Genomic DNA, 15,684 nt, shown 5'->3' with positions numbered 1-15,684 from the left:
TCTGAATGAGCTGGGAAAAGTCCGAGGACTGTTGCATCTAATGGATGCGGCAATTTTGGGCGGCTGCTGGCTGATATTTTTAGGCTTAGGAGGCTTCCAATAACGTGAGTCTCCCCAGCCTGAGAATACCAGCCCCCAGCTGTGAGACTTTATCTTGAAAGGTTATCAAAATTGGGGGAACCGCACGCGTTTGTTTTGGAGTTTTTTTTCATTACCCCCATACTGTGTCAGCAGCAGATCCTCGCCCCATAACAGTGTGTCATGACCACATTTTTTGCTTAAAAAATGTATTTTCCTCCTCTAAAACCAGGGTGCGTCTTATGGTCCAGTGCGTCTTATAATCCGAAAATACGGCATTCTTGTTACCTCTAAGAAAAGTAAAAAATTGCACTAAAACAACATTTTGTGACCAAAAGTAAAAAATTTCGATATGACGCCCTAAAGCCCACTTCACACGCTGCAATAGATCTTACAATGTGTCGGCGGGTTCACGTCGTAAGTGACGCACATCCGGCATTGTAAGTTACATTGCAGTGTGTGACAGGTACGTGCGATTGCGATTGAACGGTAAAACGTTCATCGCATACACATCGTATCTGTCTCTAGAATTAAACGTGTGGTTGTTCAATGTTCCTGTGGCAGCACACATTGCAGTGTGTGACACCCCGGGAACATTGAACAGAACTTACCTGCCTCCCACGGCTGCCGCCGATAATGTGGAAGGAAAGAGGTGGGCGGGATGTTTACGTCCCACTCAGCTCTGCCCCTCCGCTTCTATTGGTCGCTGCCGCGTGACGTCGCTGTGACGCCGAATGTCCCTCCCATTCCAGGAAGTGGACGTTCGCCGCCCACAGTGAGGTTGTATGGACGGGTAAGTACGTGTGACGGGGTTTAATCGTGTGTGCGGCACATTCAACAAATTGAACATGCCGCACATACGATGGGGGCGTTGCAAATCTCATACGCTATAGTATGCGAAATTGCAACGTGTAAAGCGGGCTTAATGTTATCAAATTGTGTGTAGTAATTGGTGCAACGCCTCAGCGTCAGTGAGGAAAACCTCACCACTTGTTTGAGGGTGAACTACTCTTAAAGGGGTTATCCGGCTTCTTTTGCCTTTTTTACATTATTACACTATTGGGCTACATTGGGGCAGGTAAGTAGATAGAGACCACTTACCTGCCCCGCTGTCAGCCCCTCTCCCCCGGCTCAGAGTGGTCATGTGACCGCTCCTGCCGCGATTTTGCTGCTTCCGGTTATTTCATGTCTACATGGGCAGGGCCATGTTGACATGCAAATCTGGAACAGCATGTCGCCTCCCTGCTGGGCTGTACAGTGCGTGGAGTAACCGCCCCTGTTCCCTGCACCCTCCCACACATTCCCCTGCACCCCGTACTCTGCCCACAACCTCCCACACACTCCGTAGTCTCCCTCCCCCGCCTCCTGTGCCCAGCTACGTGCACCCTGAATTCCAGCCGATTCAGTGTCCAGTTCAATAAGGAACACTTGCTGTCAGATACACTGTCACGCTGTGTCCCCAGCGCTTTATCATGTTTACTGCCTGACGCCCTGGGAACTGTTCCCCCCCCCGTGCGCGCTGTCTGTGTCATCATGGGTCACCTGTGTGTGTGCATCAGTCTGTGTCCTGCGCCAGCCCCGCGGATGCCCGCACTTCTCACGCCGCGGGGCTGGCAGGGAGCGGGACGCTGACTGCTAAAGGTGGTATCACACACAGCGACAACGACGCCGCTGCTACGTCACCATTTTCTGTGACGTTGAAGCGACGTCCCGTCGCTGTCGCTGTGTGTGACATCCAGCAACGAGCTGGCCCCTGCTGTGAGGTCGCCGCTCGTTGCTGAATGTCCAGCTTCATTTTTTGGTCGTCGCTCTCCCGCTGTGACGCACAGATCACTGTGTGTGACAGCGAGAGAGTGACGAAATGAAGTGATCAGGGAGCAGGAGCCGGCAGCTGCGGTAAGCTGTAACCAAGGTAAACATCGGGTAACCAAGGTGGTTACCCGATATTTACCTTCATTACCAGCCTCCGCCGCTCTCACGCTGCCAGCTCCTGCTGTCTGCACATGTAGCTGCAGTACACATCGTGTAATTAACCCGATGTGTACTGTAGCTAGGAGAGCAAGGAGCCAGTGCTAAGCAGTGTGCGCGGCTCCCTGCTCTCTGCACTGTGTCATGTAGCTGCAGTACACATTGGGTTAATTAACCCGATGTGTACTGTAGCTAGGAGAGCAGGGAGCCAGCGCTAAGCAGTGTGCGTGGCTCCCTGCTCTCTGCACTGTGACATGTAGCTGCAGTACACATCGGGTAATTAACCCGATGTGTACTGTAGCTAGGAGAGCAAGGAGCCAGCACTAAGCAGTGTGCGCGGCTCCCTGCTCTCTGCACTGTGACATGTAGCTGCAGTACACATCGGGTTAATTAACCCGATGTGTACTGTAGCTAGGAGAGCAGGGAGCTAGCGCTCAGTGTGCCCGGCTCCCTGCTCTCTGCACATGTAGCTGCAGGTTAGATTAGATGAGATAATTACCTGCTGTGACGATCTCCTGCCTCCTGACGTCACCGCGGTCACTGCCTTCTCTGCCCGTCTCGCGGGCGGCCCGAGACTGTCACTAGCAGTGACGTCACGGGCTCTCGCGATACTGTGTAGAACGCGGCGGGCATAGAAGTCAGTGACAGCGCTGACGTCAGGAGAGCAGGAGATCGTTACTGCAGGTAATGATCTCATCTAACCTCCTGATGGCAGCGCTCGGCATCCCCTGCAGTGACCTGGGCTGACCTATTGATGTTAGCTCAGGTCACTGCACGGCTCTCCCAGCCAATGGGGAACATTTTGTTCTTCATTGACTGGGAGTCTCATTGACTATGGTATGGATCGCCGTGCGACCCCCTTATTGGATTACGCCGGACCCGGATTGGATTGTTCTTGTCAATAAATTGTTGAAAGAGGGAATGTGGGGAGTGTTTTTTCAAATAAAACTTTTTTTGTTGTCTATTTTTTATTTCTTACTGACTGGGTTGATGATGTCGGGTATCTGATAGATGCCTGACCTCACCAACCCCAGGGCTTGATGCCAGGTGACATTACACATCTGGCATCAACCCCATATATTACCCCGTTTGCCAACGCACCAGGGCGCGGGATTAGCTGGGGCGAAGCACCAGGATTGGCGCATCTAATGGATGCGCCACTTCTGGGGCAGGTGTAGCCTGCTATTTTTAGGCTGGGGAGTGTCCAATAACGGTGGACCTCCCTAGTCTGAGAATACCAGACCACAGCTGTCCGCTTTACCTTGGCTGGTGATGCAATTTGGGGGGGACCCCACGTTTTTTGTTTTAAATTATTTATTTAATTTTAAATAGCGTGGGGTGCCCTCTGTTTTGGATTACCAGCCAAGATGAAGCTGCCAGCTGTGGTCTGCAGACTGCAGCCGTCTGCTTTACCCTAGCTGGCTACAAAAGATAGGGGGGACCTCACGTCGTTTTTTTTTTAATTATTTATTTATTTATTGGCTAAATACAAGGCTAAGCACCCTTTAGTGCCACATGAAAGGCACTAAAGGGTGCCAGCTTAGACTATGCGGGGGGGTAGGACATTATATTGGTCTTTCTCATCTATTATCTATCCCTCTATCTATCCCTTGATTCATTCATCCATCCCTCTATTTATCCCTCTAGCTATCTGTCTGTATCTATCCCTCTATCTATCTAGCTGCTTCCGTTTTTTTGCAGTATGAAAAAAATAGGAAGGTACGCAGATGACACACGGACCATATACAGAACGGAACGGATGCCACACAGTAGCTGCTTCCGGGTCGGCTGTGTCGCGCATCATGAATATGCGTGACAATAATGAGCCGGCTCAGAAGCAGCAGGGAGAACGGGCTGCAGAGGACATCGCTGGACGCCGGGTGAGTTAAAATGTTTTTTTTTTTAAAAGCACTTTTTTTCTGGCACGTGTTTCACGGACCACACCACTGCGTGGTCTGTGGAACATCAGTGATGCCAGAAAAAAATGGACATGTCTCCGTGCGGCAATCAGGCACACGCGGGTACGCCGCACGGAGACACGTGCAGTGAAAAATCACTGACGTGTGAGCAGACCCATTCATTATAATGGGTCTGCGTATGTCCGTGATTCTGGTACGTAGAAAAAAAAAGCACAAACGTACCAGAATCACTGACGTGTGAAAGGGGCCTTACACAGTATTCATTTATCTATAAGGGGTGAGGAACATGTAACAACTCTTTGTGTTACCATTGTTCATGGGATGTGAGCTGATTGCTGTGTCACAGATGAGAGAAGCTGGATCTCTGCTCTGTCACATGCTGAGAGGTCAGGTGCTGGGCAGAATACTGACAGCCATTGAATGTGCAGAGGGAGGGCAGGGGGTGTTTCTGGACACTGAGGCCGGTCAGGGGGTGGGGCTGGACACGGAGGCTGGGTGGTGCCAGCTCTGACTGAGGTTTGGCAACCAAGAATACAGGAAATTGTCATGTTTGTTGGAGCTGAATGTAAACAAGGTGCTGCAGAGAATAAAGGATGAATTCAAGAGGAACAGAAGTTAGAAAACTAAAAATAACAATGTAGGGGTGATTTATATGACAATACAGCACAGATTAGCTTACAATTTTTTTTGGAGTGTATGTCGGATAACTCCTTTAATTATGTCAATGTTCTTTTCTTTTGTTCAGGTTCCCTTTGTACATACTAATTTGTGAAATTCTTTAAGTCTCCTCACTACAGGCATGCCAGAATGGTGTTTCAGTCTTGGCAAGGAGAAAAGCTTTCCTCTTAGACCCCATCTTAGCATCTCATACAGCCAGATCAGATATCATATTTTGCATGAGGAGCAATCTCCCCGAAAAACTGTGTATGCAATTTGAGATACTAATCTGGCATAAATCCTAAGTCATACGACAAGGCTCGTTAAAGGGTCACTTTTGATTTTTAGAATTGCTACCTCCAATAGGTGGCACTAGAGTTCATCTACTTGATCCCTGAAGAGACAATTTGCATATTTCCCAGAGGAGCATTGCAGCTGTAAGGCCATGTGTCCACACAGCGTGTTTTTAGCGTGTTTTTTTTCTTGCAGATTTTAATCAATACTGCAAGGAAATCACATCTTAGCAAAGTCTATAAGAATCCTGACTCGCTGTGCACATGTTTCTTTTTTTTTTTCCTTGCAGATGTTGGTGCTGAAACAAGAAGCAGCATGTCAGTTCTTTGTGTTTCTTTTTTCCTGCAGATATAATCCACTGCAGAGCTCGATCACTACAATGGATTATATCGGTCAGTGCTGCACTTGCAACATTGACACTTTGCCTCACACACCATGCATCCGGCATGGTGTGTGAGGCTCTCTGTAGTTCAGTAACCAATGTCGTCATGGCAGAGATCAGGTCCCTGTGATCGCATTGCAGCCACCTTATCATCAGGGAGAGGTAAGCGATTCCTCTCCCTGCCTGCTAAATGCTGTGATCACATTGATCGCAGCATACAGGTGGTTAAACTGCCGGGAGCGGCACGGGTACCACTCCTTGCAGTGAGACTCGGGTCCCGGCTGTAATATAGCCGGAGACCCGGGGACAATCACGGGGGTACAGCACAGAAGTTCCTGCGATAGCCATGAATAAAAAAACTAAAAGAACGCATGGACAAACGCATGGAAAAAAACTCGCAAATGTGATTGAAAAAAACGTGGCTTGTTTTCTGCTGCGTTTTTTTGCCAAAACATGCTGTTTTGTGTGCAGAAAATCTGCACACAAATCTGCTACGTGGGCACATATCCTTAGTCTCCTCACTACTGGCATGCCGGCTTGGTGTGTCAGTCTCCGCAAGGAGAAAAGCTTTCCCTTTAGACCCTAAATAAATGCAATTTTTTTAGACTTAAATTTACCACTAACAAAGTACAATGTATCAAGAAAAAAAAAACATTTTGAGATTCACTCTGGATTTGTACAAGCATTCCAGAGTTATTACCACATAAAGTACTATAATAATTTTTATTTATATAGCAGCAACATATTCCACAGCCCTTTACAATTCAAATGGGACATATACAGACAATAATTAGGCACTACAGAATAACAGTTCAACAGATAGTAAGGTGAGTGAGGATCCTGCAGGCCGGCTTACAATCTATGAGGAAATAGGGAAGGCACAAAAGGTAAATTGTCCAGCCATCAATATAGTAAATAGGAAACTCAAATAATGCTGCATGAAATGGTCCCCAGCCAGTATATGTACAAGTACAGGTACAGAGTGCTAGTAAGTGCATGGAGGATGTAAACAGATGATAAAAAGAACACGATTTTTAAGAAAATATTGTAAGGGCAAAATAGGAATGGTGCATTTTCAACCTTTATCCTTGTGAAAATGAAAGATTTGTAGTTAAAGCAACATTTTTGTGGTAAACATATATATTTTTCATGTTCACAGCTCAACGTTATAAAATTCTGTGACGCACCTGGGGATTCAAGGTGCTCACCAAACATCCAGATAAATTCATTCCTTGAGGGTCTAGTTTCCAAAATAGGTTAACTTGAGGGGGTTTCCACTATTAAAGCTGGTGTCACACACAGCGACAACGACAACGACGTCGCTGCTACGTCACCATTTTCTGTGACGTTGCAGCGACGTCCCGTCGCTGTCGCTGTGTGTGACATCCAGCAACGACCTGGCCCCTGCTGTGAGGTTGCCGGTCGTTGCTGAATGTCCAGCTTCATTTTTTGGTCGTCACTCTCCCGCTGTGACACACACATCGCTGTGTGTGACAGCGAGAGAGCGACGAAATGAAGCGATCAGGAGCCGGCACTGGCAGCTGCGGTAAGCTGTAACCAGCGTAAACATCGGGTAACCAAGGGAAGACCTTTCCCTGGTTACCCGGTGTTTACGCTGGTTACCAGCCTCCGCTCTTGCTGCCAGCGCCGGCTCCTGCACTGTGACATGTGGCTGCAGTATGCATCGGGTAATTAACCCGATGTATACTGTAGCAAGGAGAGCAAGGAGCCAGCGCTAAGCAGTGCGCGCGGCTCCCTGCTCTCTGCACTGTGACATGTAGCTGCAGCACACATCGGGTTAATTAACCCGATGTGTACTGTACCTAGGAGAGCAAGGAGCCAGCGCTAAGCGCGGCTCCCTGCTCTCTGCACATGTAGAACAGCGACGTTATGATCGCTGCTTCGGCTGCTGTGTTTGACAGCTAAGCAGCGATCATAACAGCGACTTACAAGGTCGCTGTTACGTCACCGAAAATGGTGACGTAACAGCGACGTCGTTGTCGCTGTCGTTTAGTGTGAACCCAGCTTAAGTCACATCAGGGGCTCTCCAAACACACAGCGTCCGCTACTGATTCCAGCCAATTTTGTGTTCAAATGAAACTCCTGCACAAACAATAGTTTTCTACCACATATGTGGTATCAGTGTACTCAGGACAATTTGCACAATGAATGTACTCTGTAGTGTTTGGCTCCCTAAGCTGCTGAAAATATCACAAGTTATAAGAATTTTCAGGTTATTACAGGGTGTTGGACTATTTTATTTGCAAATACCTGTAATATCAAATGAAATTCAGTATTATCTATGCTATTAATTGCAAAGTGTTCCAGATAGTTGTTCCTGTTAAATTTCTTTTTTTTTCGTTCCTCTTCTTATTACAGGTACTTCTTAACGAGTTTCTATACAAAGTATGATCCAACACATTTCTTTATCAATACGGCTTCCCTTCTCAGTGTTCTAATTCCCAAATTACCTCAACTGCATGGAGTCAGGATTTTTGGCATTAATAAGTACTGAACAAGTATCCTGTGAAATCTATCAGAGCACACAAATTCTTGGCTATGGCTCTCTCTGGTGGATGTAAGAATAGCCAGCTAAGCCAATCTAACAATTTATACAGTAAAATTATACCTGTCTCTTTTTTGCAAGCTGTAAGAATTCAGGCAGACTTCAAGGAGGAACCTCTCCCAGAATCCTGTGAGAGCAGGCGGTCTTACGTAAGGATTAACCTTCACAGGCTGGGCTGGCCCAGCTATGACCCGAAGTTCTGAAATGCACAAACCAGACTGACAACAAAGGTAGAAAGTAACCACACCATGAGAATGGATGTTTTTACTGCAAACACCATCAGGTAATAAGAACAAACCATGTGTCACTTTTTTTAATCAACAAATGAACAAGTATAGAGATCTAGTTTGTAACCAGCAACAGCATTCACTAGTTGACATAATGGTTAGCTTCATGTTCTGTTCATAATGATATGCACTAGTGGATTTTTTAGTTGTTTGTTTTTTTTTGTTTATTGAAAGTTTGTTTTACCTGATGGCTGAATATACTTTCAGTTGTTAAGTATCCTCTATAGTCGTCTGCTAGCATACATAATGATAGCATTATTTAGTTTTATGAGTATTGGATAATGTGCTACTATAATTTAATTTAATGTAAGTTTATGTGCTAATTTTTCTGCATTCGTGAATCATCTATATAGTGGATTGAATAGTTCTGAGTAGCATCATTTTAGTAGTATCTTATCTGAACAATGTGGAAGAGTGGTGTTATTTTATTTAATATTTTATAGCGTGATTACTGGCTTTGAATAAAAAATGGTAAAAGCCAGTGTTCTGGAAGAGGTGATCATTAAGAACTAGTCTAATCCATGATGCATTTTTGAAAATGAATTGATAAAGAGTAGCAATAACAAGTATTCTCCAGTCTTTTCAACTTAGTTATAAAAGGAATTTTCTAAGCTAATACTACCTGAATTTTTAATATACCACCTAAGGCTCTCTTGATAAAATATGAGATTGCAACATACATTTACTGTTTTATATTATGAGAAATACATCTCTTGTCAGTCCCAAATTATACATGGCAAAAGCATTTTTATGGGTTTTCTTCCATCTTAAGTGAAAATTATGGTTGCATGTATATATTCAGTACCTTGAAAAGTATTACTTCCCCACCAACTTTTTTTTTTACATTTTTTCATCTTACACCCACAAACTTAAAAGTATTTTAAAGAGATTTTATGTTGTATAACAACACAAAGTAGCAAGTGTTTGTAAAGTATAAAGGAAATGATTGATACCTGGCTTTCTAAGTATTTTAAAAATATAAATCTGTAAACTGTGACATGCATTTGTATTCAGCCCCCCAGAGTCAATACTTTGTAGGATCACCTTTCGCATCAATTACTGCTGCATGTCCCTTAGTGTATGCCTAACAGCTTTGCACATCTAAAGATTTTTGCCCATTCTTCTTTGCAAAATAATTCAAGGTCAGTTAGATTGGATAGAAAGCGTCCTTAAACAGCAATTTTTAAGTCTTGCCACAGATTCTCAATGGGAGAAAACACTGTGGAACAAAGAAGCGCAATAGGGTCTTACTCGGTAGGGAATCAATAGACAGAAATTAGGTGCACTCACCTGTTGCGCTTGTAACATTCACAACCCCTCACGTCCAGAGATAGTAACAGCGCAGCCCCGAGGTTAGACGTAGAAACCAATAGAAGAAGAAATCGGGTATACGCCGCGCTATCACCACGGAATCCTATGTTAATTTAATTCCTTTATTTTTCGTACAAATACTGTTCCTTTGATGTCCTGATGGAGACCGATGTCTTTAATGCATCGACCTGTACAAAAAATAAAGGAATTAAATTAAGATAGGATTCCGTGGTGATAGCGTGGCGTATACCCGATTTTTTCTATTGGTTTCTACACAGATTCTTAATAAGAGTTAGGTCTGGACTGGTGACTGGGCCATTCAATCATGAATATTTTTCGATCAAGACCATTCTATTGTAGCTCTGGCAGTATGTTTCTTTGTCCTGCTGGTGTTAAGTCACCACCGGAGTCCGCTCCATCGAATTCTACTCTGATCTCCAGGCGACGCAGTGGTCCTGCCGTGGATAGTGCTGGTGGTGAGAGAGGAGTCGATGCCAGCTACAGCTTATGGGAAGACACCACACGCTTTTTAATACCCCTCCTGTCTGCTAACCTCTGCCAGAGATAGTTCTGAGAATTCTGGCTCCTGTTTCGTCCTGTGATTTCGTGTGCTGATTACCGCTTGTTTCCGGACTACCCTCCTGCCTGCTGTTTTTGTACCTCACTGTCCGATCTGGATTTGACCTCTGCTACGTTTTCTGATTACGTCCTTGCCTGCCAATTCTGTCCCTGTTCTGCAATTACTGGTTTGACCCTGCCTGACGACTACTCTCTGACTGCAGCCTTCCACAGGTAGTGATCTCCAGGGTCCTGTGTAATTCCAAATCCCTGTATAGGGGTTAAAGGGTTTCAGGGTTCTGGGGGCCCAGCCTGGTGAGTGGCTTCCCTCGATCCTGTCCATTACAGCACGTCAAAAATGTAACAGTAAAACACAGTAAAAAAAAAAAAAAAAAGGCAATCGTATTTACCTGCCCAGGTCACAGAATCTAATGCACTAAGGCCCCATTGCGCACGGTGAGTTGTTTTTGGAGGTTTTTTTTATGCATTTTTTTGGTGCAGTTTGTGGCCAAAAAGTGCATGTCTTCTCTTCCCCAGCAAAGTCTGACAATTCAGAAATGCTGTGTAAACGTTGCTTTTTTTTGTCTGCATTTTTTGTGTGACAAAAAAACTGCAGCATGTCAATTCTTTGTGTGTTTTTTAGCCCTTACAGCCATCGATGTCACAAAAAAAAACACATGGAAAAAAACGCAGGTGTTTTTTTGTTGCGTTTTCTGCCAGAAGGTGCATTTTTCTGCCAGAGAAGGTGGTTTTGTTGTTACAACTAAACTGCAGCATGCGGACATAGTCTTTCAGGATGCAGCAAAACCCCTTAATAAAGATGGAGGCAAGACAGATACAAAACACTGATGAAACAACCACTTACAAACTACCAATTCATCCAGGAGGTGATTGCTTAATATTAAAATTGCACACAAAAAGGCTTATATAGGGTACTGTTCACACATTGTTTTAAAATGTTTAGAAAACCATGTATCATTTTGTTTACTTTTCACAAATACTTGTTACTTAAGTGCTGATGATGTCACATAAAATACCAATAAAATACATTTAAGTTTGTAGGTGTAATGTGAAAAAAAATTACGTGGTATGAGTACGTTTTCAAGGCTGTGTGTGTGTGTGTGTGTGTGTGTGTGTGTGTGTGTGTGTGTGTGTGTGTGTGTGTGTATGTATATATCTATAGTGCTGGCCAAAAGTATTGGCACCCCTGCAATTCTGTCAGATAATACTCAGTTTCTTCTTGAAAATGATTGCAATCACAAATTCTTTGGTATTGTTATCTTCATTTAATTTGTCTTCAATGAAAAAAAAAAATTGTCATAAAGCCAAATTGGATATAATTCCACACCAAACATAAAAAATTGGGTGGACAAAAGTATTGGCACTGTTTGAAAAATCATGTGATGCTTCTCTAATTTGTGTAATTAACAGCACCTGTAACTTACCTGTGGCACCGAACAGGTGTTGGCAATAACTAAATCACACTTTGAGCCACTTGACATGGATTAAAGTTGACTCAACCTCTGTCCTGTGTCCTTGTGTATACCACATTGAGCATGGAGAAAAGAAAGAAGACCAAAGAACTGTCTGAGGACTTAAGAATCCAAATTCTGAGGAAGCATGAGCAATCTCAAGGCTACAAGTCCATCTCCAAAGACCTGAAAGTTCCTGTGTCTACGCTGCGCGGTGTCATCAAGAAGTTTAAAGGCCATTGCACTGTGGTTAACCTCCCTAGATGTGGAAGGAAAAGAAAAATTGACGAGAGATTTCAATGCAAGATTGTGCGGATGGTGGATAAAGAACCTCGACTAACATCCAAACAAGTTCAAGCTGCCCTGCAGTCCGAGGGTACAAAAGTGACAACCCGTACTATCCGTCGGCATCTGAATGAAAAGGGACTGTATGGTAGGATACCCAGGAAGACCCCACTTCCTACCCCGAGACATAAAAAAGCCAGGCTGGAGTTTGCCAAAACTTACCTGAGAAAGCCTAAAATGTTTTGGAAGAATGTTCTCTGGTCAGACGAGACAAAAGTAGAGCTTTTTGGGAAAAGCCATCAACATAGAGTTTACAGGGAAAAAAAAAGAGGCATTCAAAGAAAAAAAACACGGTCCCTACAGTCAAACATGGCGGAGGTTCCCTGATGTTTTGGGGTTGCTTTGCTGCCTCTGGCACTGGACTGCTTTACCGTGTGCATGGCATTATGAAGTCTGAAGACTACTAAAAAATTTTGCAGCATAATGTAGGGCCCAGTTTGAGAAAGCTGGGTCTCCCTCAGAGGTCATGGGTCTTCCAACAGGACAATGACCCAAAACACTTTAAAAAGCACTAGAAAATTGTTTGAGAGAACTGGAGACTACTAAAGTGGCCAGCAATGAGTCCAGACCTGAATCCCATAGAACACCTGTGGAGAGATCTCAAAATGGCAGTTTGGAGAAGGCACCCTTCAAATCTCATGAACCTGGAGCAGTTTGCCAAAGAAGAATGGTCAAAAATTCCTGTAGACCATTGTAAGAAACTCATTGATGGTTACCGGAAGCGGTTGTTCGCAGTTATTTTGGCTAAAGGTTGTGCAACCAAGTATTAGGGGCCCTTTGCACGCTGCAACATCGCAAGCCGATGCTTGCGATGCCGAGCGTGATAGTCCCCGCCCCCGTCGCAGCAGCGATATCGTGTGATTGCTGCCGTAGCGAACATTTTCGCTACGGCAGCTTCACATGCACTTGCCTGCCCTGCGACGTCGCTCTGGCCGGCGATCCGCCTCCTTCTAAGGGGGCGGGTCGTGCGGCGTCACAGCAACGGCAGGCGGCCAATAGAAGCGGAGGGGCGGAAATGAGCAGGATGTAAACATCCCGCCCACCTCCTTCCTTCCGCATTGCAGCCAGGACACAGGTAGGAGATGTTCCTCGCTCCTGCGGCTTCATACACAGCGATGTGTGCTGCCGCAGGAACGAGGAACAACATCGTACCTGTCGCTGCACCGGCATTTATGAAAATGTCGAACCCTACACCGATGATACGATAACGACGCTTTTGCGCTCGTTAATCGTATCACAAAGGATTTGCACACTACGATATCGACTGCAACGCCGGATGTGCGTCACTTTCGATTTGACCCCCACCGACATCGCACCTACGATGTCGTAGTGTGCAAAGCCTGCCTTAGGCTAAGGGTGCCAATACTTTTGTTTGGCCCATTTTTGGAGTTTTGTGTGAAATGATCAATGATTTTATTTTTGTTTCATTCTCTTTTGTGTTTTTTCATTGCAAGAAAAAAAATTAAGATAATACCAAAGAATTTGTGATTTCAATCATTTTCAAGAAGAAACTGAGTATTATCTGACAGAATTGCAGGGTTGCCAATACTTTTGGCCAGCACTGTATCTATATATGCACACAAAATCATATAAATACACCATTATACCTTATATATGTGCAGTATATCATAAAAGTGATACACGCCTCTCATTTTTGTAAATATTTTATTACATCTTTTCATGGAACAACACTGAAGATATAACACTTTTTGATACAATGTATCATAGTCAGTGTACAGTTTGTATAAGGCTATGTTTTTTTAGCATGGTTTTTGCTTTGGTTTTATGCAAATCCATGCTATTAAAATGATGCCTTCACAGTCTCAGAAAAGCCTATGAGATTACAGAAATCTCATGCACACACAAAACACCTGCGTTTTTTTTCCTGACTATTTTGTCAACCACCTTCGTTTTTGCTCAATTTTTGAAAGCATGAGCATGTCAATTCTTGCAAAACCTCAGCAAAAAAAGTGGCAAATCTGCAGGTTATTTCCTGGCAAATGAGGTTTTGCTGCAGAAAACACCTATCCAAAAAGGCCCTTTGTGAATATAGCCTTACAATGTAATTTTTTTTCCTCTACCTAAAGATGGCCAAGGCTATAAGAAGATTGCCAACATCCTGAAACTGACCTGCAGCATGGTGGCCAAGACCGGTTCCACTCAAAACAGGCCTCATCATGGTTGACCAAAGAAGTTGAGTGCACGTGCTCAGCGTCCTATCAAAAGGTTGTTTTTTCAAAATAGACATATAATAGCTGCCAGCATTGCTGCAGAAGGTAATGGGGTGGGGCGCTTGACAGTGCTCAGACCATACGCCGCACACTGCATCAAATTGGTCTGCATTGCTGTTGTTCCCGTAGGAAGGCTCTTCTAAAAATTATGTACAAGAAAGCCCGCAAACATTTTGCTGAAGATAAACAGCCTAAGGACAAGGATTATTGGAACCATGCCCTGTGATCTGATGAGACCAAGATAAACTTTTAGGTTCAGATGCTGGCAAGCGTGTGTGGCAGCAATCGGGTAAGGAGTACAAAGGTAAGTGTGTTTTGCCTACAACCAAGCATGTCGGTGGGAGTATCATACTTTGGGGCTGCATGAGTGCTGCCGGCTGTAGGGAGCTACAGTTCATTGAAGGAACCATAAATGCCAACATGTGCTGTGACATACTGAAGCATTGCATGATCCCCTCCCCTTGGAAGTTAGGCTGCAGGGCAGTATTCTAACATCTAACGTGCTCAAACACACCTCCATAACAACCCCCTGCATTGCTAAAGAAACTGAGTGTAATTGTGGTATTCACAAAGTACAAAAAAAAATCCTTAAAAGCAATAATCTCTTTATTGTTTATTATTATTTATTTTATTTATTTTTTTTTTAAAAGAACTCTGTGCCCACATGAAAAATACAAAATGGCTCTTACATTGGTCCCAGGTATGGGAAAATAGTGACAGACCAACTGCTTCAGAAGTGTGGATAGGTGAAATAAAGGAGGAAATATATTTACTGTTCTCCAATTAATCCAAGGTGATTTAACATTATAAAACAAAAATCTCCAATGAAAAACTGTAACCCTCCATATCTGGTGTATACTTGAGATGACTAATTTATACACACAGTAACCTAGCGTTATAGTCCGTTAAGTCCCGTCCAAACTGTCCATTCTCCCTGGTACTCCCAAAATTTATGGTAGTACTGATATTTCTTTACTGAACCTGGGAAGTAAACCAGAGATCTACAAGTGTGCTTTCCCTCTCACAGCAATCTATAATGAGGGTAAAAACCCAAATTATACCAGAAGAAAAAGTATTACATCAGATAGTACTCCCCAAATCTGCATTCATGTAAACACTATTGGGAATATCAGAACCTAAAGGTACCGTCACACTAAACAACTTACCAGCGATCCCAACAACGATACAACCTGATAGGGATCGCTGGTAAGTTGCTAGGAGGTTACTGGTGAGAGGTCACACAGTCAGACGCTCCAGCTATCCCACCAGCAACCTGACCTGGCAGGGATCGCTGGAGCATCGCTACACAGGTTGCTGGTGAGCTGTCACCAGTGACCAGCCCCCAGCCAGCAGCGACGCACTGAAGCGATGCTGCGCTTGGTAACTAAGGTAAATATCGGGTAACCAACCCGATATTTACCTTGGTTACCAGCGCACGCAGCTACACGTGCAGGGAGCAGCGCACACCGTTTAGCGCTGGCTCCCTGCTCTCCTAGCTACAGCACACATCAGGTTAATTACCCGATGTGTGCTGTAGCTACACGTGCAGAGAGCAGGGAGCAGCGCACACCGCCTAGCGCTGGCTCCCTGCTCTCTCCTAGTTACAGCACACATCG

General features: G+C 44.5%; 1 protein-coding gene across 7 annotated transcripts in view; it reads left to right on the top strand.

Annotated features, from left to right (window-relative positions):
- The window catches only part of ORMDL1 (ORMDL sphingolipid biosynthesis regulator 1), a 390,769-nt gene that overhangs the window by 296,615 nt on the left and 78,470 nt on the right, over nucleotides 1-15,684 (top strand). For 6 of the 7 annotated variants that reach the window (XM_075319028.1, XM_075319027.1, XM_075319029.1 and 3 more), the window contains one exon: nucleotides 7,678-9,019. In XM_075319028.1, the coding sequence (XP_075175143.1) occupies nucleotides 7,678-7,813 (136 nt within the window). In that variant the 3' untranslated portion in view covers nucleotides 7,814-9,019. Of the gene's footprint in view, nucleotides 1-7,677; nucleotides 9,020-15,684 lie in introns of those variants that run through there. The other variant, XR_012724843.1, reaches the window with a different exon arrangement.

Source organism: Anomaloglossus baeobatrachus, chromosome 7, assembly GCF_048569485.1.
Source record: "Anomaloglossus baeobatrachus isolate aAnoBae1 chromosome 7, aAnoBae1.hap1, whole genome shotgun sequence".
In the NCBI taxonomy this organism is placed as follows: domain Eukaryota; kingdom Metazoa; phylum Chordata; class Amphibia; order Anura; family Aromobatidae; genus Anomaloglossus; species Anomaloglossus baeobatrachus.
This window is presented reverse-complemented; position numbering and strand designations above follow the sequence as displayed.